The sequence below is a fragment of the Homarus americanus genome, unplaced genomic scaffold (assembly GCF_018991925.1).
Source record: "Homarus americanus isolate GMGI-L3 unplaced genomic scaffold, GMGI_Hamer_2.0 scaffold41643, whole genome shotgun sequence".
NCBI classification, from domain to species: domain Eukaryota; kingdom Metazoa; phylum Arthropoda; class Malacostraca; order Decapoda; family Nephropidae; genus Homarus; species Homarus americanus.
The window spans coordinates 358,080-381,822 of NW_024719383.1; the positions used below are offsets into that span (position 1 = coordinate 358,080).

General features: G+C 38.8%; 1 protein-coding gene and 1 long non-coding RNA gene across 2 annotated transcripts in view; one reads left to right on the plus strand and one right to left on the minus strand.

The window, feature by feature from the left end:
* Nucleotides 1-23,743, plus strand: part of LOC121860055 — a 44,281-nt gene that overhangs the window by 19,069 nt on the left and 1,469 nt on the right. The window contains exon 2 of the long non-coding RNA XR_006087804.1: nt 23,430-23,556. This is a non-coding gene — a long non-coding RNA (uncharacterized LOC121860055). The remainder of the gene's footprint in view (nt 1-23,429; nt 23,557-23,743) is intronic.
* LOC121860054 (solute carrier family 46 member 3-like) lies at nt 9-16,780 on the minus strand. The gene is made up of 8 exons (XM_042357065.1): nt 16,644-16,780; nt 11,418-11,779; nt 10,846-11,082; nt 8,800-9,286; nt 7,343-7,444; nt 6,285-6,422; nt 3,678-3,918; nt 9-2,195 (listed from the first exon to the last, which is right to left on the minus strand). Exons 2-8 carry the CDS (start codon nt 11,592-11,594, stop codon nt 2,135-2,137), a joined length of 1,443 nt encoding a protein of 480 aa, XP_042212999.1. The 5' UTR covers nt 11,595-11,779; nt 16,644-16,780; the 3' UTR covers nt 9-2,134.

Genomic DNA, 23,743 nt, shown 5'->3' on the forward strand with positions numbered 1-23,743 from the left:
TGACAAGGTTAGTGTCAAGCTTTCTATGCTCATTTTTATTTAAATTTCCCAAAACAAAAATACCTTCAGGACAATCTCAGCCAAGCAGTGTGGACCTTTCTCCCTAATTCCTTCCTGTTAGGCTTCTGTGACTCAGACTTGAAACTTAAGCTACTAACTTGAACCTTGAGCTCTTTGGATTTAAACCTGACATTTGAAACTGGCATATTATACTTTAGAATCATTCACAATTATGAAATACAGTACTACAACTTAATACAAGAAACAAATATAATTGACTAATTTTCTGATAAAGCATAGCACCATGTTTTTTCACACATAAAACATTTTTCTTATAATCTAATACTTTTCATATAAAAATGCTAATTAAGATTATTACATAAATACACTAAAGACTTCAATTCCTACTAAGTGGGTAGTCTATGACTTATTCTCCATTGGTCTCATTTTCCCATCAGGTTCTTTTAATTACTGTATCAATTTCTTCCTCAAAATAATCTGTGAATATTAGTAATTTCATTATAAAACTAACTTTTATGGCTCAAACCTTTCTTACCTCAAACAAAAGCCAAAATAGCTTGTCTTTCCACGTGTCTGATCTCGCTTGCCTTCTCTCGCCATTGTTCCCTGTTCCTACTCATGAGGAAAGCATCAGTCGTAGATGAAAAATGGACCAACTGCTCACTCTGTTAAAAATTACGTACTGACAAATCTAGATATCCCGTATCACTTACCGTACTTTGTCTCTTCAGTGATGACCATGTAAGTGAAATTCTTAATCACTTACATTGAAACCTCTATATAACAGACTCCTATCTCCATACAATTCATTAGATGGGGGATTCATATCTATATATATATATATATATATATATATATATATATATATATATATATATAGATGGAGGTTTCATATCTTGATGTAATTGACTTTCCTCTCCATATAGTATTAAATAGAGATTTCACTGTAGTTAATTTTACTTATACAGTATACAGTACAGTACTGTACTTGTGTACTAAACATACCCGGTACCTCAATCCTTACTCAATTGCACAACATAATTACGAAGACATATTTACCATAATAAACTAACTAAACATAAACATCTCTTATTGTGTAAAGAAATTTGTACTGTATTTGTAAAACTAGAAGAAAAATTACACAAGTTGTGTTTTCTTATCTTTGATGACGTACCTGTAATAATCTAAATTGTACAACTGACATTCATTCACCTTCAGGGGAAAACAGAAAAGGAATGACATACACTATTTTCCCATTGATATTTGAGCATGAATAGCTAAATTAACACCTGTCACAATCAAGGCACTATATTAGTAATTGCACTACTGTAGTCCATCAACAATAAATACATACAGACAGTATATGCAAAGGTAACTCACAGCATAATTTTAATAGGAATGTAATTGTATAGATAATGGAATGTGAGCACCTAAAACAATAAGCACTGTATATATTGTACAGTATAAAGAACAGGAATGCAGTGAGTATGATTGTCCAAATTTTAGGTAGAAACTAAAACTCTTAAGAACATGAGTGCAAATGTAATACAGTACTGTACTGTTAATTAAGAAGTTTTGCATGAGCAGCTATAGTGCACAATACATAGAATACAAAGAAGACAGAAGTGAATATATATAAGAGAAACCTGTCTCCTTTTTAATAAGTGAGAGATTATATCAGCTTGGACAATATGATGATAAAAAAAAAAGTCAGTGGAGTACAGTCTCTGTATAACTAAATTTGCAGTCTACACACAGCATTAAATATTGAGACACCTGTTCAATGAGGAATAGAGCACATACAGGCAAAATACATTAAAATATAACCAGGTTAGAAAACTCAGTTAAAATGAGTGCCTGTAGAGTAACTTTACAAAACTACAGTACACATATAGTCATATTGGCCACAGTACTGTACTGTATAAGTATGTTTGATAAATTTAAAATTTGTTTAAATACACTAGGATGATTGAACACTTTGGTGAGTTCTGATATTAGACAAAATATATGGACCTAAATATCAGTACAGTGTACCTTGCCTTTAGTTTCACAACCAAATTTTTCCTTTTTGAAGAAAATACAACTGAATATTTTTTTTTTACAAATTCATGATTCATTCTTCTTCGTGTAGTTGGGTTGAGACTATTTCCCTTTTTTTCTCTACAAGCAACCATCTGTAAAAAAGAAAAAATCATGATTTTAACTTCATGACTGACATACCTACCCTGGGCACAATTTAAAGTAACCGTGTTTTGTACAGTATTTGTTAAGCATCTATGTGGAGCCTTCTGTCGACTGTCCCAAAGGTTGTATAAACCTCTTGTATTGATGTTTTTGGAAGTTTTCACTTAATAAAAAAAAAAAAAAATGCGCCCGATTTTCAATCTCAGAAACTCGTTCACAGGATTTTTCCAGAAATACTACAAATGGTTACAGAAAACTCTAAATTGTGATTTATACAAAGGGTACAAACCGAGCTAATAGGTAGGTATAAAATACCATTTATTTATTTACTTTTTTTCTTATTGTGAATAATGTGAAATCTTGGGTATGATGTGATATAACACTCCAAATCCTGCGGTGTTAGCTCATAGAGTGTTGATACAATGTTACTCATTGGTTACCGGGGTTGTAATCTGTTAATCTGATGTGGTGAGTAAGGTTGAATCAGCTGCTAGGAGTCAGCTATCTAATTTTATATAGCATCTTTGATCAAACAGTTCCCTAATTATTACATAATGAAAGATTATGAGCTGAATAATCAATATTGGTGAGTGGAGATATTGTAATTTAGGTGTAATTTTATTTTGTTCTGCTTAATTACAAGAGGTAGGTCTTAGATGAGCCTATAAAGTTTCATAAGTTCATTGTTAATAATATGTAATATAATGAAAAAGTATTCATTTAATTATATGTTCAATACTTGCACCTAAATATTAAGCGTACTGTACTCTGGTTGTCAAGGGAGTGTGTGATGACAAGGATATTGTTTTAAGTACAGTATACATCTGTACTGTATTGTACTTCGAAAGCATGCCAAGATAATCATTGAAATCAATAATGATGACAAAAGTAAACTCTGTGATTGACCCTGGCCCACATGCTGCTTTTGTGTATAACATGATAAACATCCATACTACATTAATTAATCTATGAGAGCATGAAAAGTATCAACATTTGCCAGACCAAGTAATGAGTAAAATTTTATCAAGTTGCTTTAAAACATTCTGGTCCCAGGCTGCCATGTGTGTGCACCTCAAGTCTCGCCAAAGTAACTCGGAGGTTTCAAATTCACGAGTTGATACTCTCGGGCCTTACACCTCACAGAGAGAGGGTGGATTGACAACTGTATTGTACTACCATCCTATCTATTCTACTCTTCAGTTCTATATACAAAACCTAAATCAGCATGCAGGAAGAGAGTACTGTACCAGTACATCCTTGCTATTGCACTCATCTTTTTGGCAATTAGCACAAAGCACTACACAATCATACTTTTCTAGTGTGCAATTTTTCAAATCTGCAGCAGTTGATTAGATTAGATGCTACTACCATGACAAAGTATGCATTTTAATAAAATTCCAGTAAATGAAACCCTACTTAGGATATGAGAAAAATATTACAAAGTATAAAAATCATATATGTACTGTACTTACATGAAAATAACAGTAGTAACCCCAAGGAAGGTGGCACTCAGGAAGTATATAGTACCAGGGTAATCCTCTATGGTGGCATTATAAACAGCTGTATACAATGGGTGTGACACCAGAGGTAAGATGGATTCCCAAAAGGCCAGCATAGAGAAAACTTTGCCTAGTTCATCTCGAGGAACGATCTTGCTGATTATGGACCGAGAAACAACCAATGCCAATCCTCCTACAGATGAAACAACACTTGCTGCAAAAGAAAGTTATGTGTAATCATAGGCAACAAATGTTTTCATTTATACGTATTACGGTTCCTGAAGAAGAATGCAACTGCAAACCAGTATTAATAAGGAGTTTCCTGTCCTGCCTGTGGGTAGTGAATTTTATGCAGTGCCAATTGTAATAATTGCAAACCCGACGAAAGACCGACTCGCAAGATGAAGCAGAAATACTGTACAGTATATGCACTGGAACCTACTTAGTAGCTAAAGAGTGTTGTGTACAGGTGCTTTCCTCTCCTAGGTTGAGCCTTGTGATTTCTAAAATGGTGTGAGGTTTATACTGTACTTGACAATATACCCTAAACAGCAGTGGTTCCCAAACTGGGATTGGTGGGGCGGGGGTGTCATGTGAATTACATACACTGTACATTGGCATTCTGTTTTCTTTATTAGTAAATTTTTAATAGAATTGTGTTAGAGTGCCAACCTGGGGGATAATTAAAGGCCACATCCATAGTCTGTTCATTAGCAAAGGTGACAAGGGGGGGGGGACAGACACGTTCACACGGCGTGGCGTCTGAGCCGGAACAAACTCCCGTCGTTGGCGGATCCATACACTCTTGCCAAACCGGCACATACCCCAACAAATCGTGTAAGATTAATCTTTCTTTCTTAGTATATAAAGGTATTTCAGTCTTCCCCATATGCATGAGATACTGTACATGGATATAATAATAACTGTACAAGTTAATTGATCTTGAAGTAAAATAAATACGAGTACTAGGTGTAAAATCTGTCAATTTGTGGCATTTCTCTTGAACGATGGTGATGTTTTAAGACCACCTCCTCATTTACGATAAAAAATATTCGCACGAACAATGGTCATCATCTGGCTGAAGTGCAAAATGCTACTGTACAGGTATCCCTTGTTTAACAATTAGGATGCTTTCCCGAAAAACCCATCAATGCGAAAGAATCAATTAACAAGGGATAACGAGAAATACGGTACAGGTAATAACGTAAATGAGAAATAACAGGGGGTATATCTGTGGAGATGGTAAATAATTGTGTAGCAGTTTTCGACTCTCCACCCAGTAGCACTCGGAGTGGATGAGGCCGAGATGTGAGCTATGTTATTGTTCAATACATAATTTCGTGTACAGGTAGATGAAATTTTTTTTGCTCTGTTACATGCACACACAATTGTTCAAACAGAATGTGCATAAAAAATAATAATAATTATGATACTGAACAGTCAAAAACATAAGAGAATAAAATTTATCATGTCCGCGGAAGTTAGTGTTGGACCCTGGAACGGGAAGGGAAGGAGCAGGAATGGGATGCAGTATCAGGGGAACTCGGCCTCCCCGAATCAGGTCAAGCTGTGAGTTGCATTATTGTTCTTTTTCAACTTGTAGCTTGGGTTGATTTTTTTTTTTTTAGTTACATGCATATGCAATCGTTCATACATACTGTGGAATAAAAATTATAAAATTATCATGACAAAAACATAAAATGAATGGACATTTCTTACAGACATTGGAGTTAGGCTTCAGAGTTCAGGGGTAGTGGGGATGGAGGATCTCTCAGTTGTTCTCTGTCTTGTGTCTCATGAAACGATTGCCGTGTGGCAATGCAGTATTTTTCTATTTTATTTATTACAGGGTATTTCTTTTTTATTCGTCACATTTACTGTGATTGTGAAATGCTTCTGTTCTTTTTTTTTGTGAAAAGTGGATTTGCTGTTTTTGTGACCGTGAAGTGAGCGGTGTACAGTAATTTGAAAATGTGTAGCAAGCTGATGCTGAAGACTCCTGCATATGAGAAGGCAAAGGCACTCAAGAAAAGCATCTCTGGAGTTGAAGCTTGACATTGTCAAGCTGCTAGGCTTGTTCTCAATGATGTGGTGAGTGTTGTTTTATATTTATTTTATTCGTGTGGAATTTTTTCAATATATATGTGGGTGATGAACTGGCCTGGCAAGTGTCTCATTGAACCTCATGTTATAATGATCTCGATTTACAGTATTTTGACTTGTGATGGGGTTTTCAGGAAAATATCCCTTTATCCTAAATCAGGGGATACCTGCACGGTATATTATTACAAGTATTATTAATTCCTTGCAGTGATGTTAAATTCCAATTGTACTCAATGACTGATGAGGAATCCCTATTACTGTACAAATAAGTTGAGTTTAATTGACGAATCATATTTACTAGAGCTCAAGGGAATTATAGCACGGGACCCCAAATTCTGCATGTTTAACTTCCCTGCTGTGAATATCATCACTGTTCAGTTTTGTGTTCAGTATAGTCTTAAACAGATGAATATATTAATTTAATTCACTTTGTCACTTCCATCCTACATGGGTACATGAGAAGATGCATTTCCTTACCTAAATAGAAAAACCAAGAGTAAGGTGCACACCCTTCTAGAATGTGGTGAACAATTTCTGACAAACAAGCCACAATTCCCAATGTGGCGTCACTAACTTTAAGCCGGTAACTGAGCAGTGGTGGAAAGACAGCCATTGCTGAAAGAAATAAAGAGATATTATATATTACACCATTGTGATTAAAAAGTGGGGTTTGGGGTTGGAGATCCCTTCTCCGAGTACGGAACAGAAACCTCCGGCACGGGTAAAATTTCCGTAGTTGCCATCGGAAAACCAAGTGGATGTTGCGAATGCGAGTGAAATGTAAAAGCTGTGACTGAGGAATGCAACAGAATGAATGAGGCAGAGGCATGCAAGAATATGTAAAACAAAGTAGAGTACTGTACAGTAATACAAACTTTGTATGGAATGAAATAAAGGGTAAGAGGTTTACTTCACATGATGGGGGGAGTGGTACCATGAATGAAATAAAAATATGAGAGTTAGCTTGTTGGTATGTGCTTTTTTGAGCAACTTATGAGATTCACATTGGATCAGTGATATTGTGTAACTGTCATAATTATGTAAACCATATGATGATAGTGACATCAAAGAAAGATTATGGAATAAGAGATAAAAAACATTGCAAGTATAAATGTATGAGAGAGATGACAGAAAGGTTCCATCTGAAAGCACATTTGACTTAAGGCCAAATAATGTGAATCAAACCAATGATAGAGGTTTAGCTGCTCATATACAGTATTGTTAGCATACTAGATACAAATCAAGTCACAGTGGTTTGGAACAAGAAGCATAGATGAAAAACAATTACACTGAGACTTGTTAACTTATAGGATAATTGTATGAAATTTTATTTTCGAGGGAAGCTGGGCAAGAAAATGATTATTACAAATTGTAACTAAATAAACCATACAGTGTATATTGCCAGGACTTATCCATAACAGGCACACTGCAATACACTATCTCGACTTAACCAAAACATATAAACTCTAATTCTTGTATACTGCCTGGACTTAACCACATGAAACACTGTAGAATTGCATGCAGCTCGGTCTTACCTGCAAGGCTTGCGAGTTTTCCGACAACTTTTAGGTGGGTATACTCTGTGTAGTCCCAGCCAAATTTGAGCTTTATATACAAGAAATCCAAATTCCTGGAACCTGCAAGAATGCCATAACTTTATATAAATTTGTATGACTGTACAAAAATAAAAGCAACACAATTTATTTCAATACAGTATAAAGTAAATGGGAAGTGAGGGATTAATCTCCAGCAAACAATACTATGTATGAATAGGGGCTCGGGGAAAGAAAATGCTGCCGGTGGATGACGTCGGCTCGAGTAAAGTGACACGGGTAAACCGAATTTGGAGCACGGTTATAGATGGGAGGTACAGTTGCGGAAATGCGTTCCCACACCGCCGCGGTATCCCGTCTCTCTAAACGGCACCGTCTCGGATGCAGTTTCGCTATTTATGAATGAATGGGTTCGGTCGTGTAACAATGCACGTGATTGGTCGATAAGTTTGCCATAGGTCGTATAGGTTGGCCGTTTGGAAACGCGGGGTTACCACGGGGGGGCGTAGGAACGCACTTCCGCAACCGTGCCGTAGTAATCTGCGGACTTGTCTTCTACAATAGTGACGGTGATGGGAAAGACTGTTTGTTAGTGTGTGGATGTGGGGGGGGAGTGGTGTGACCTCTCTCCATTGGTCAAAAATGGAGAGAGAGGGTTAATAAAATAGTTCCACTATCCTGGTAGAGAATGAATATTATATATTAATAGTTGTACTTATAAGAATTAGATATGAAATTATATATCACAGGATGAGTAAACTCATGCAAAACTATCTACATTAAATAAAGGACTAAAATAAATAATTGAAAAGTACAGTACAGTATTGGCAAAAGCTATTCAAAAGTAAATGACAAGAGTATATTCTAGTTCAAATTTTAGAGATTATTCTTTAGAAGGCATAGTTAATTGGTGGTCAGTTGTATTTGCAAAATAATGTACTCTAAATACTGTTGAGATAAAGATACAGTACTGTAGTCTCTCTTAACCAGACATGTCTTAATAGAAAATCTGCAATCTACTACATGTAATAAATAAAGTCCAGCACAAGGTGTTTTCTGTACAATTTCACTTCTATATTTTCTTATGGTTTCATCTCTGCAGATTTTATTCCTTATCAATTGTAGGGCAAAGGTTTTTTGGCTGAACGAAATTGTCAGGTGTCAGCTAGAATAATACAGCATACCTTTAAGTGCACTGCTGCCCTCTAATGGGTTAATATATAGTGGTTTGGTTTTGATTATTTTGACAATTGCCTAATTAAAATCTGGAAAATATCCAGTTGTGAGACTTGTTTGGTTAAGGAAGCTTTCTAAAGTACAGTAACCATAATTCTCACTTAATCAGACTGAATGCTCACCAATTAATGTACAGTACTATAGTTAAGGGAGACTTCAATGTGTATGAAATTTTAAAACTGGAAAAAGACTTATCAACATACCAAAAACAATCTGAAAAATACACAAGGTTCCCATCATCAGAATTATTTTTCCCCGTCCTTTGTTTGGTCGCAACTTCTTGACAACAAGAACTGTATCTTTGACATTCTTCATATCAAAGAGACCACTGCACATATTCCTTGGTAAAGGAACTAGCTCATTGTATTTTGAGAATGGACCACGAGTATCTTCAATTCGAATAATAGCGTATATAATTGCAATTAAGAAAAACAGTGCACTGGCACCAAAGTTTCCGAGATATCCAGCACGATCGAAGAGGATGCCACCAAGGAAGAATCCAAGTGGAGACCCTAAGCTGAAGCCTAAGTTTAAAAATGCCATTCGCATTGTTCTTGTCCGTTCTCTGGTCATATCAGACATGTATGCATAACATGCCATGAAGTAGGTAATGGTGCCACCAGTTAAAGATATTGGAATACTAGCAAACAAGATGTACATTGCAGGAAGTTCAATCCAGTATGCATTTATCTGCAATATAAAGAGATTACTGTATTAAATTCTGGAAAAAAAGTTTCAACAATATTCTGAACTCTACTATAACCACCTCTCAAGCTGACAGGATATATAATCTAGTTTGAAGACACAGTAAAAATAATGCGATACATTTCATAAAACAGATACCCCGTACAGTGGTTGATCTCAAGATGTAGCAGAACTTGATTTATGATGGAATGAAGTCGTCTAGGGGAAATAATAACTCCATTTTCCTTGAAAATATAAGAAAACAATGGCTGTAAGAATTCAATTGACTGAAATACACTGCAACATGGGTGGATCCGTGGGGCTCTGGGGGTCCGACACCCACCCCCCCTCCCCTCAAAAAAAAAATTACAATACTTTTCTTTAGTGCAGTTTTGTATTGTACTCAGGCATTTTTGTATAGTTAAAAGTTATTCCTCTTGACTTCAAAATGGCCTCAAAATGCCGCCTTAACATAAAGTTCCAAATTTATGAAAGTATAATGGTGTGAGTTGACGTCGAGGGATGATTTGAACACGGGCAGTTATTAAGCGAATCGTATCCATTTGGGGATCACTGTATATATTGACACGCGAAGAGCTGCAGAAGGATCTCCGTGAGTTCCAAGAATGGTCGAAGAAATGGCTGCTGAGATTCAATGTTACGAATTGTAAGAGGATGCTCCTGGGGCGTACCAACGGTAAGGAGGCGTATCATATGTGAAGAAACTGCATTATTTGAATGTGAGAAGGACCTAGGTGTGTATGCTGACAATGAGCTGAAGTTCTCGGGCCATTGCGAGAAGAACGTAAATCGGGCAAATACATTATTGGGTCTTATAAGAAGGTCGTTCAGATATCTAGACTGTCCGTTCCTCGTAACGATCTTTAAGAGTGAAGTGCTTCCCCATCTGGAGTACTGGTCCCCGAGATATGCTAGGGACTGTCGGTTGGTTGAAAATGTTCAAAGGAGGGCCACCAGACTGGTGCCTGCACTTCGGCACCTCAACTACCCCGAGAGATTGGAGCGCCTGAACTTGCCTAGCTTATACTACAGACGGACAAGGGGCGACCTAATTGAGGTGTATAAGCATCTCGAGGGGCACTACACCACTCGGTCGAGTGTCTCGGAGCTGGCAGACGCTCGGCCCACGAGGGGTCACAGCTCGAGATCGAAGAAGCCGCAGGTCCAGAAAACTGCGAGGGCCAACTTTTTCGGAGTGAGAGTTGTGAACTCTTGGAACAATCTACCAGAGAGTGTTGTGACAGCACCGAGTGTGAGCTCTTTCAAGACCAGACTCGACCAACACTGGAGCAGGTTCAGGTACATTCAGGAGCCGGTGCATGCCCAGTACTTGCCAACAGTGCGTAACAGAGACGTGACCGATCGCCCAAGCGGCTAACGAGCCGATCAGTGGTGAGGAGGATAAGAGTAAATGTATTTATCTATGAAGAACTAATACATTACAATGAAATAATGAATTCAAAGATAAATAATGAATAGAACAAGCATAAAATTACAATAATAATAATGATACAAAAATCGAATAGAATGTGTTAATAGCTCACCATTATTATCAATGTGCTAAGGAAATTCCCAAATAAAGGGAGAATCATAGGTATTTTCCGTCCATGCTTATCACTCCATGACCCCAAGAAGAGTATAAAGATCACAGTTGGGATGCCGGTCAGAAGTCGTTCATACATTTTGATAGTAGAGACTACCTTTTGGGCGGCGGCATTTTCTTCAGCACGAGACGTCAAATTGGCACATATCTCGGTATCATTCTGCTGTTCTCGGCATACCTGTGGAATGGCGAGCGTGTACAAATGAAATGTACAGTGAAATACCTGTACTTGTACAGTATTTCAAAATATTAGTCCAGTAACCCCAATCCACTACTGTACTTACCCGGTATATCTGTGTCGGGCAAGGTGAAATTGTAGGAAATAGCGTAAATAAAGAATTAATGGGTGAAGATCTGCATTATAGATGGAAAAATCATTATGGAATGAATCTCTTCTTTTAACATGGGATCATATGGGAAAACGGCTCCCTTTTGATGATATTTCACCTTACAAACACTTTGTCATGGACATATCATATACAGTCAGACACACACACACATATCATTACGTACCTTAGTGAGCAACAAGTTGGTTCCAAGTGATGACTGGATGGCCCAGGCCATAATACCGAAGAACATCATGGGCTCTATGGTGATCTCCTGCAAAATTTGTCCCACTTTGCTGCTGCATTTTGTCCTCTGGTTGTCTTCCTCCTCTTCAATTATAGGTTCATCATCTCTGTATTCCATCCTGCATAAGTCTAAGATGAAAATAATTTATTCCTTTCCGAATTAAGTTATTTCAGTATTTAATGCCGTTGTTCTTTTAGTTAAGCAAAACAGTGTGGTCTTATTTTCTTATCTAGTCCTTATACAAGTGTGCAGTAGCTACTGTAATAATTTAGCACATTAAATGGTGTTTCAGATTTCCACTTCTGTAAAGAAAAAAATAGATTTTACACAGTATTCTTTATATAATTACACACACACACACACATGTGTGTGTGTGTGGAATCCATGACAAAACCCCAACGGGGTTGTTATTTGTCAACACTAACCTAACCTAAACATAATAGTGTTTTATTTTACATTTTATATATGAGACTGGGGTTTTGTCCGTTGGGGTTTTATCCGGTCACCATGTGTGTATGTATAGTATATGTATGTAGTATGTATGTATGCAATGCAAAACAATATTTAATTGAACAACATAATGGTAATAACCCAAAGAAAGGTTGTTTGTGTTAATTACAGGGTATATACAGTACTGTATATTTTATCGGTGGTGTTCATATACAATATTAAACTGTAATTACAATATTCACTAAATGAAAAAAAAAAGTTTGTTATTAAAACACTTTGGTTTCTTATAAAATAGCATTATTCGACTCCCATTCTTCCAGTTATTTCAAGCTATCAAGGTTCTACTGTGTGTGTGCACGCGCGTGTGTGCTGCTGTAGTTCTTCCAGTGTTTTTTTTTTTTTAAGGGGATTAGCCCACCTGGGTACAGGTCACTGACCCACATCGGGGCCTGGGGGGCGAAAATTTAAGAATAATAATAGTAATTCATAGTAAATAAAATTTATAATAAAAAGTAAAATAAAATAATAATAACAACACTGTAATGATGATAATAAAGAAAAAATAATAATAATCAATAGTTAGAAATGCTATATGTACAGTATGTTGTCTTGTCAATAGTAAGAGAAACAATTGAGACCCTGCAATTGTGTGTAAATGAGGCAGAAAGACAGATCAGCAACCTGGGACTCGGTCACAATATTCGTGATGCCATGTGGCAGCAGGGTCTACCATTAGACAACACATTATGCTTCCACATTTGCTATAATTGGACTCTGTGTACGTGTTGACGAATGTGAACTTGCAAGACATTTATACTGAATAAATATTTAGCGTATCTCGTTTGGTGGTATAGTTTAGGGGTGTTGGCGGCACAGCAGTAACGCGCACAAATTCGTCAATATTATATAGCGAGGGTTCGAGCCCCCGCTCGGACTCATACGAAGAACATAAGAATGGAGGAAACTGCAGCGGGCCTATTGGCCCATACTGGGCAGTCCCATTTACACCCAACCCCTATCGCTCATATATCCGTCCAGCCCACGTTCGAAGTTATCCAGCGTATTCGAGTTGATGACGACATTTGCTAACTTGTTCCACTCGTCCACTACTCTATTTCAAAACCAATGTTTACCTATTTCGTGCCTAAATCTGAATTTGTTTAATTTAAAACCATTGTTAGGAGTTCGCTCCTGGTTGGATAGTTTGAGTACCTTTGTAATGTCCCCTTTGTTCAGCCCCGACTTGCATTTATACACCTCTATCATATCGCCCCTCACTCTTCGTCTCTCGAGGGAGTGCAAATTAAGATGCTCTAACCTGTCGCTGTACTCAAGGTTCCTAATGCACGGAATTAGCCTTGTCATTCTACTCTGAATTCTTTCCAAGGATTCTACAGTATATTGTAGTGGACTTCTCCCCTACAACTGCGTAGCGGCGTCACCAGCTGCTACCATCTTCCCTAGCAACCAGGCGAGCGGCGACACCAGACGTTACCGTTACCTAGCAACGGAACCAACACGACTCGTAGAGGACTCACGGCTGCTGGGTATATAAGCTCTGTCTCTCCATCGAGATTCATTCTGGCATTCTTCTTGAACACGCAACACCTCCTCCAGCAAGCTCCATGCTGCCCAGCATTCATTCAACCAGGAGGCCAGCAACAGGCAACATCTTCTCTAACGAAGCTCCTGCACATCTACCTCCTTCAAACACGCCACTCACCGAACGTCTCTACTGAGCAGCTCCTCACCGCACGGCACCTCCAGCACCAGACTGTCTATCACATAACTTATATTATACAAGAAAACCACCTTAGAGTTTCCATCCATCCTGAGTGCTAGACAACATTATACCACGAATTCCTACAATATCCATTCTGTAATACGGTGACCAGAATTGAATTGCGTAATCCAAGTGAAGTCTCGCAAGTGCAATATGAGAACGGTGTTATCCAGTGTGACTTCTTTTCTTCTTCCCGACCAAACATCACAGCTCTCCCGGTCTCGGTTTCCTTCTGTACTAACAGTAACACTGGATAGTCCGCTCGAACGGCTACTAATCTTATAAGTGGTGAGAATTATATTAAAATAAAACGACCAGTGGCCCTGCGCCCAGCCTGGAACCGAATAAAGAACAATCTAGTCCTACGTGCAAGGGTATCATTATCCCACAGTCGCTTATTGGGCGGTTACAATTAGGTAGTACATTATGCTTCGAAAATCTTCCCAGGCGGTAGTAGTACCTCCCTGTATGGTGTGATGGGCCGAGTTTCCTCTTTTTATAATTTACCATCCAGATATTCTTTTCTGTTATGATTCTTCAATTCTTTAGTTATAAGTATACTTTAGATTCTTATACAAGTAATTCTCTTCTCAGTTATATATGTTGTTTATGTTAAACTTTCATGATGTATTTATTTAATCATTTCTATGATGTGTCGTTAGTTCCACCATGTACATATATGTCTCATCTTTCTTTTCTTGTACTTTCCAAGTCTTTCTTTTCTTTCATATATATTATATTCTCAGTTTCAATGTTCTTAACTTTCGGAAGTATACTTTGTTTTATGTCTATTCTTATACATGGGTTAGTCTGAGGAACCATGTTACTCTTAGTACAACACTTTTTATACTTACAAAGGGTAGCTGCCACCACCCAGACTTTTCATTATATAACATAACTCATGGAAGGGTTTTGGGTAGTGTGGTAGATGTATAGGCACGTGAGTAAGTATTCTTCTCTGGGAACCAATGTTTAGAAGGAGTAGAGTGGTGATACTCGTAGCTTACTAATTCAATATTTATTAACACCGTGAGTGGATAAGATGCATCTTAGATTCACTCAGACAACAAAACCGCAATTAACTTATTAAGTCATCAAACACTTCAAGAACTTATTACCTCATTAAACACCTCCAAATACTTATTACTTCATTAGACAATTGCAGTATTATTACCTTGACAAATGAGATTCCGTAACTATTATTCACAAGGTATCACTGGACCCTCAGGTCTTACTTTGACAAGTAACAAATTACCTCTTTAATTCTTGGTTAGAACATTATACTCTCAGGTTATTCTTTCATGGTCACTCCCGACGAATACACACTGGGCAACTCCACAACTATAGTAACATACAATACCTCCTGTTAGTTCGCAAGGAACAACCTGGTACCTTTAACTGTCATTCAGTGGTTCAATACTTATCCTGGGATGACTATATTTCTGGTAGTCATCCCCAAGCATGGATATTAATACAGCTCCATACATTTAACCAAGAACAGTAGATAGACCACGATCATACGACGAAGTCAGTGGGCCGAGGCTCTTCACTGTTGAAAATTGTTACGTCTTGCCGAACTGTAAAGGCAATATGACAGTCTTATAAAGCTATTTGGGAACAGTTTTGAAGCGCAACCGTGAAATAAGATGATGCTGGAGAGAAGAGCATAGGGCAGAGATAATCAGTTTTACAGTAGCTTGAACATCGTGAAGTGAATGTGGAATGAAAGATCGGTCACTGTAGTGAGTAGTGTAGGTGTTGGTAAAAGGGTGGACCGGAGGAAGCAGTGGTAAGGAGGGGGAGGGGCATCCATGTAGGAGTGGTGGGTGTGCATAATTGATCACGTGGATATCATGCGACTAGCTTATGTGGTTGCACGAGCTGGGTGGCAGTGACCGGTGGTCTGCATAAAATGACAAAGTAGAAAATCATGTGCCGTGTTGTGGGAGAGAACACCACCATCGGTAAATGAACTTTAAACCTAAACAGAACGGTGTGCATAAAAAAAATACACAGATGTAAATGACATTTAAATAACCTTAAATTATTACCCTGTAGGGCAACAACTGTGATTTTTATGATAACTAAAATACATTTGGGGATTGTCAACGAAATAGTCTGCAAACAATTTTCTTGTATGTTATTTACAATTATCATTTAACCACGAAACGGTTAATTATCATTAGTGTCATCGAAATGGTAATACAGTACAGGTGTATATGTAAATTTAAAATAACACCATTGGCATTACAAGGAGCGTGTGGACTTCCCCTCCACCCTGCAAGGAGTTTTCCTTGGGGATTTCCCTTGTCGAATAGGGTCTCATATCTTTATTTACATTGTCTCGACATATTCATTTCAGTATAAAAAGAAGCAAATACTCTGAGAATTTTGAATGAAAAACGTTATCAACCAAAGTTGCGGCCCCACGCAAAAGCAGCAAATTAAATGACCGAATAAAATACGATAATATGGCTTTCTGGATATCCGGAATCGGTAGTTTACACCATGCACACCGTTACTAGACATACTGTATATATAGATATACTGTACTGTACTGTACTGTGTGTTTGTGCGGATGCCGGGGTAATGAATATGACTGCCTATAAAAATACTGTGCTCGAGTGATGATGGTAGTGTACCTGTACATGACACGGTTGACTCCATTATATAAATACACTTTATAACGTGTGAGTGTTGGGGTAGGCGCGGTGCGGGGCAGTAAATAGTGGGGGTTCCAGAATACGTAAAGCTTACTACAGGAGGAGTTCCTTGTCAGACAGATGACCCGTAAATCCAGGGTACAATTGGTTACCTTCTTTTTCCTATAGCTTAACGTTAACATATTGCATTTAAATTATCGCACGGGATATAGATAGCGTGCGAACCTTTGAAATTCAGATCTTGGATGTTTAGAAATATGCACAACATACCTAAGTAGGAGCCGAGTCGGAGCCACTTTCTCCCGCGTGTAACACGTACGCCTGCCTCCTTCATACTGAGCCAGCTGCCACTCTGATACTCCGGGTGGCCCACTAGCAGGATGTGGGGGTGAAGCAACTGCAATAATGACTCTTCTCGTAGTGACGCACGCAACGCAGTGTTGCCTTTTCGTAGTTTGAAAATTTAATATATATATATATATATATATATATATATATATATATATATATATATATATATATATATATATATATATATATATATATATAATGTGTATGCATTTTTTCAAACTACGATTTTGTTTACTGCCGTTCCCTCACTCGCCCCAACCATACTGTAGAGAGAATAGTCGTGGACCCGTGGCTGGAACTTGGCTCGGTCGACCTCGAGCCTTTGCGATCATGTTGGTGATGCTCCACGCAGTGGCGACGAACCTCGGATCATGAGACAAATTGCTAGAACCACTTATTATTAGTATTACATGTTTTATTTACTCTATTAGTATGATTAATCTAGCCAGCAACAAACACAAGTGAATTAAGAATCACTGCAATTAACTTTAAACCTCCTCTTGTTCACACTTAGGCCAAAGTTTAACATGAACAGTATGAATGTTATCTGCATAATATAACACGAGGAAAATAATGGATATAAACTTAAGCTTCCCTCCTTGCTGCCCGCCTTCCCACCCCGCATTCTCCTTACATGACATCACTTCACCTCGCCTCACCAAAGACTACTCGGCAAAAGATGCGAGTTAATAGAAGTAACAGGGTCGGATTAATAAGGGTCTCGTGGGCCTAGGGATAATTAAGTCAAGAGGGCCTATCTCAGGCTATTAGTATAAGCTGAAGTATATAGGCTAATATGTTATGTATGTATGTATGCATGATTGTATATTATATATGTGTATGAATATATGCTTGTATGTATGTTTTATAGCTTGTTTATTAGGCTACGAAATAAAGTAGTGTCAATATTATCACCGATTATAACACTAGCTTATTTACATGTACTGTATATAATTATGGCAGTAATTGATTTTTAGTTTACATATCTATTACAATCCCTTCAGTACATATACACTATCATTAGCAAGTGTCATCAGTTATAAACTTCTTTAGTTTTTTGTTGCACTTTTTCTACGGTTCTTGAATTCTGGGATGACGTTAACTACTGTATTTCCAGACCCTTGGTCTGTGCTCCGTCTGCTCCGGGAGCTTTGATTTTTATTTATTTTTTTTGTTCAGGCAAGCTATTTTCTTTTTGATGATGTCTGTGATGCTACTATATTTCTTGGTTCATTTTCCACCTTCGAAGTATAGACATTGCCCTGGGTATTGGGATGGTATCCATCGTATCTTGTTTGAATCCTGATGCCAAATAATCGTTTAGGGCATCTGCTGTCCTTTAGAGGGCCAACAGTTTCTTCTGTTTCGTTTTGCTTCTGGTATATGCATAAAAGGACAGGGGATATTTCTTTATATTTTGGGCTAATTTCATCTAGAAACGTCATTCTGTTTTAAGTCTTAATCGGATTAGATTAGCGTCTTTATTCAGCGTTCTGACATTCCAAACAGTTACTGCACACTTTACACTGTTAGCCACGACCTTGGCATTTAAACCCGCGTATCTTGAATGTACTAGTTGCAAAACGTGGTTTTTTTAATGTTTTTATCACAGGCTCATTCATAAGTCGTTTAAATATAATTACATTCGTGGTTTTACATAGACGAGTGTTCATACCAATTTCTAGCAACAACAACAACAACAACTTGATGTGTTATAGATTTTTTCTAGAGAGAGAACAACTAAGGAACACCCGTCGTCGGATGCACTCTGCGCCTGCCAGATAACGGAAGCTCTAAACGTTTCACGCGAGATGAAGTAACATAAAGCAACTGAGATATTACACTTATATATAATTATTCCCAGACAAATTCACTGTATGAAATATATAATTACGAATGGTTCCTCAATAATTTACTCGAGGAAAAAAAATGCATATTTAACCAATTTCATACGTGTACAACCGTTATCCTATTTGACATTTATAATTATTGTTCAGTGTCAAGTGCTTCAACTATCCAAGAACATTTACTCGTTTTCCATTTTTTTTTTACCCCAACTGCATTTTTGATTGTCCAGTGTGAGGGTGTACAGTACTGTCACGTGGTCTCTCAGCGTGACGACAAAGAAAACATTTAACGCTGGTTTTGCTTGGGCTTGTCTTTGACATCTATTAGTCTTCAGTTTCCCCAGAGAATATTGTAGCAGATGTTTTTAACCTTGTCGTGACACACAGAGGCATTGTCTTGAATGTTGGGCTATGGCTATTATTGTGGAATGCATTTTTCTGTTTTAGGACTTTCATCTTCCATACATTATCTTATTGAGGTTGTGGAAATGTGTCGTCTGTCATGGTAGCATCATAGTCTGCAGCACAGTACTTTGGTGTTTGTTACTTTATTGAATACTAAAATATAATAATACATATTACTAATTAGAATTAATTTTATATATAATATGCATGCTTTAGCAGTATTATTATTTTTACATATAAATTATTTTTAAACATTAACATTGATAGAAAAAGTTATATATTTTGTATAGTTTTAATAGTGCAGTGGGTCAATCTCTTGTCCAACACACATATATTATTCAGCTTGTGCCACACTTTCCTTCAAGTTGTAGTAAGAGTCTGGTCAATACATAAGACATATTGAGAGATTATTTGCACCTAGGCCAAACTTACTCCTCACTCTGTAGTGACTCCCACCGAGTCTGTTGTTGTCACCAGGATCCCGTGTAAATTCTCACAGTACTGTCATCCGCAGGTTCTACTGAAGAAGGCACTGTTGGAGAAATAAACATTCAAGTGGACCTGGGGAACAAAGGCTCAATGTCAAGGGCGAGCGACCATTTCAGTGTTGTCAATGGCCAAGAATCCGAGGATTTATTTGCTGATTATGATGAAGAAGCAGGCTGTAATGAGGCACAGCAGAACAGTAAAAGTGAGACAGACTATGATGATAATGAGCCAGAAAATGACAGTGATGAAAGTGAGACCATGATTAACACGCATTGTCGTTATGAAGGAGAAGTATTGCCTGGTTCAATCATTAATGCTTTTAAGAGTGATGTCGAAGTAAATGACTTTATAGATAAGATTGAAAACAAGATTGTTCCGTACATGATCGATTTGGACGACGCTGTATAGGTATTAGACAGCGTGCAGGATAAACGCAACTTTTATTTCTTGACCATGGCAGGAATCATAAAAGCAAGATTATAAACTCGACGTATACAGGTGAGAATGTTGATCACACAATACTATAATAACAATTTGTTTGCAAAACATTAGTCATACATGGTTCTCGACAATACCAAGTCAGTATTATACCAATAAGGCAACAGAAAGGGAATGTTTCTTTTTGTGTGGGGGGGGGGGGATACTGTTATAACAAAATTATTTTTAACACTCACCAAACTAATGATGATGATTGAAGAGTAATCCTGTAGCCGTAGTCCAGGGTTGTGTCCTTTGGATCGTCCACCAGTTCCTCCTGAGGCACCAGGTGAAGCGACCAAGGTAGGTAGATAACAGGTAGCCAGCCTCACGCAGGCCCATAGGAATTCGCTAATTGGCAGCTCTACTCTGGAGATCGCTAAGCCACGCCCCTTTTGCCAATTCATGCGTTTTTAATAGCGTGGTATTATTATCTGTATAGATCCTTTCTCTAATCAAAATATACCCTCATAAAATGGTATTAATCAGATATATATTTAATAATATGTAATATAGTGTATATTGCCATGTAAATTATACAATAAGAAAATGTTTGACGAAATTTACAATAAAACGGGAACTCTGGTTGAATTGTAAAATATTCAATACATTTCTTCCCATTTTAAATATCCCGCTTCTACTGTTTGATATAACTGAGTGGGCGGAGCTTAATAAGTGATGTCATCGCTAGCCAATCAGCGACGTTGGATGGAATTCAGCGGTCGCAAGTAAGATATTTACATTTATTTTATATATTTAATCAGTGGCTCCAATTAAATGAAAACAAAAAATCTCCATTCCATACATTTATTGTACAAGTTTTAATACCATCATAAGGCTTCAAAAATACGTAAATAAAATTGTCATTTTTATTTTCATTAGCGTAGATCCTATGGGAGTGAGGCTACCTTTTATCTACCTACCTTGGAAGTGACCCTCTCAGCTCGTCTTGCTTGCTGCATACCCCCTCAGGCCACCTTTTTGAGACGTTATCAAGGAGGCTTCGAAGGTCATTCACCTTATCGTGGGCAAGAAGCCTCTCGTGGGGGGTACTTTTGGGAGAGCACCACCTTGGAGAATTCAAACTTATCCTTGGTCCAGCGTCCCTCTCCCCTTCATCAAGCGGACTGTAGGAATTCGTGGTATAATGTTGTCTAGCACTCAGGATGGATGGAAACTCTAAGGTGGTTTTCTTGTATAATATAAGTTATATGATAGACAGTCTGGTGCTGGAGGTGCCGTGTGGTGAGGAGCTGCTCAGTAGAGACGTTCGGTGAGTAGCGTGTCGAAGGAGGTAGATGTGCAGGAGCTTCGTTAGAGAAGATGTTGCCTGTTGCTGGCCTCCTGGTTGAATGAATGCTGACAGCGTGGAGCTTGCTGGAGGAGGTGTTGCTTGTTCAAGAAGAGAGACCAGAATGAATCTCAATGGAGAGACAGAGCTTATATACCCAGCAGCCGCGAGTCCTCTATGAGTCATGTTGGGAAAACCCGAGAAAGTCGCCGGTCTCTAGTTTCGTTGCTAGGTTACCGTACCATCTGGTGTCGCCGCTCGCTTGGTTGCTAAGGAAAGCGTCGCAGGTGGGATGCAGCTACGCAGTTTGTAGGGGAGACGTCCACTACAGGACCTCGGTGATGCTCGCGGCCACGTCGTGAGGGGAGTAGTCGTTCTTGACGACGAACCCCTCGTGGTAGCTGACGTCTATGACAAGCTGGGTGGCCCGGGCGAATCACCGTGTAGCATGCTCGTTGACGTGCCCTAGGCGGTCGCGCACGTTCAAAAATTCCTGACGCACCACACTGATCGTCGGGAAACCTTTATTGACGGCATAAGCAATCAAGGCCGCGTAGTGCTTGGTAGTATTGACGAAAGGGCAATTCCGGATCTTCTTTTCGATGTTGCCGAAGGGCCGTTCCCAGGGAAGGTAGGAGTGGCCCCTCTTCAAAAAAATAAACTCGACCCGGGCGAGGCGTTTGGCGTGAACCAGCTGCAGGGCCAATTGGGACGATGATGATGTTCTTGTTCTGGCCGCCACAGTTGTCGCAAAAGACCCTGAGCTTGGTAAAGGCCTTGCCGCACGGTCTGCACAGACTTGCAGCCACTTCAGGATACAGCTGGCCACTTCGTCAGCCCCTCGTCCGACACAAACATGTTAAAATCATGCCGGTTCATGTCGTAAAATGCAGTAGTTGTAGACCCACAGCTTCCTCTTGTAATTATGCCTTGCTTGCACGTAGAAGTGGGCAGGGGAGGGTCTGTTGCAAATCAATTGGAACATTCTTTTTGTCGCGATTTGTCGGGGCAGTCACCTCAGTCTGGCGGAGAAAGTCTCGAAGCACCTGTGCGACAACCTTATGCTCCCTCCTGGCGTCTTGCAGGAGTGTTGTGTCATGGCCGTCTTCCTGCAGGTTTTTTATCCGCCTCTGGGGGCGCTCTGTACACGTCGATCTTTGGTGCATCAAAAACGATGTTGAAGTCCCCGGTGTTCCTCTTCAGGGTACTGTTCATTCATCCATAGACTGTAGCTGCCTTGGAGCTCTGAGATGGAACCCCGCTCTCATGTATCGCCTGTGGGGACTGTGTGCACGGCTATAATGACTGGCTGTCACCGGCAGAGACCGTATGTGCTCGTGCACACGCTGCAAGCGGGTACCAGTGATGGCCTTACTGGAGGGTTGGTGTTCTCTCTTGTCGAGGACAGGAGTGCCACGCAGGGATTCCTTCCTCTTCCGAAGTAGTACGATCATCTTCCTCTCGAGGCCATGATTGGATGCAAATGCTTGCCGGCAGACTTTCAACTCGTGCTGGTTGGTGCGGACATAGAATTTGTACAGCACAGGTCTTTTGCTCACAGCAGCAGTCATATTCCTATTAACGGGCTCTTCCCTGATAAGTGACTGCAGGTAAGCATTCTGGTTATTGTAGTCACCAATAGCCGAGAAATTGTTGAAGATGACGTTTACGTTGTCTCTGCCGAGCTTGTGGAAGCATCCATCTTTGCACTCGGGGCCTACCTGCCTGGCCGTCACCACCTTCTTGGTCCAGTAACTGATGTACTCTTGGCCGAGGTTTCGCTTCCTCTTGGCCACATTGTGCGTCCACTCTTTAACATCCCTACCCTGTTTTTTAATGTGGATACGCGTCTGGGGTTGCGTCACATTCACCACGTGGTGCCTACAAAATTTGTAAGTAATGTACACAGGATTAATTCTACTGCCAGACAGTGTTGATAAGGTGTACGTGCTGTGCACTGAATTGAACCTTATGCTTTCTATGACAGAGCTGCAGGCTCTGGTAACCCTTCCCATCAGGGGGCTGCCACTCCACAAATATTTGGATGCAATTTGAAAAGATGTTTACCTTAGTTACTTGTATTTGAAAATCATTGTGTCAAGTCAGTTAATACGCGTGTTTTATATAGTAAGGTACAGTATTTTAATTAAAGTAGTAATTATGCATAATAATTCACAATTATCATCCTGATTTCAGCCTGATGGGGAGTGAGGAAAGTCCAAAGAGCTTTGAGTTTCACATCTGTGCGAAGGACTACTGCTTTGCCAGTGATGACCAGCACATTGGTGTGGCTGTGCTTCAGCTTAGATATATTGTTGACCAGGTATCATTATTTCTCACTTTGTTTTATTTGAACACTTGAATATTACATAAATAAGTCATTTATATCTGTGTTAGTACAGTATGTGACAAACTTAGGGACACTGTTGAATTTTCAAAATACTAATGAAAAAATTATTTGTTGGATAGTCATGTAATAAGCATTTTGTTATATATAACATAATATTTAA

Excerpts from the sequence above, each read along its gene's own strand:
- LOC121860054 (XM_042357065.1), bottom strand. The coding sequence starts at position 11,594 with ATGGAATACAGAGATGATGAACCTATAATTGAAGAGGAGGAAGACAAC. Across the intron at positions 7,445-8,799 it reads TATTTTTCAGATTGTTTTTG|GTTCCAGGAATTTGGATTTC; the intron begins GTATGTTGATAA and ends GCATTCTTGCAG. Across the intron at positions 3,919-6,284 it reads CTCTTGGTTTTTCTATTTAG|CAAGTGTTGTTTCATCTGTA; the intron begins GTAAGGAAATGC and ends TTTCTTTTGCAG.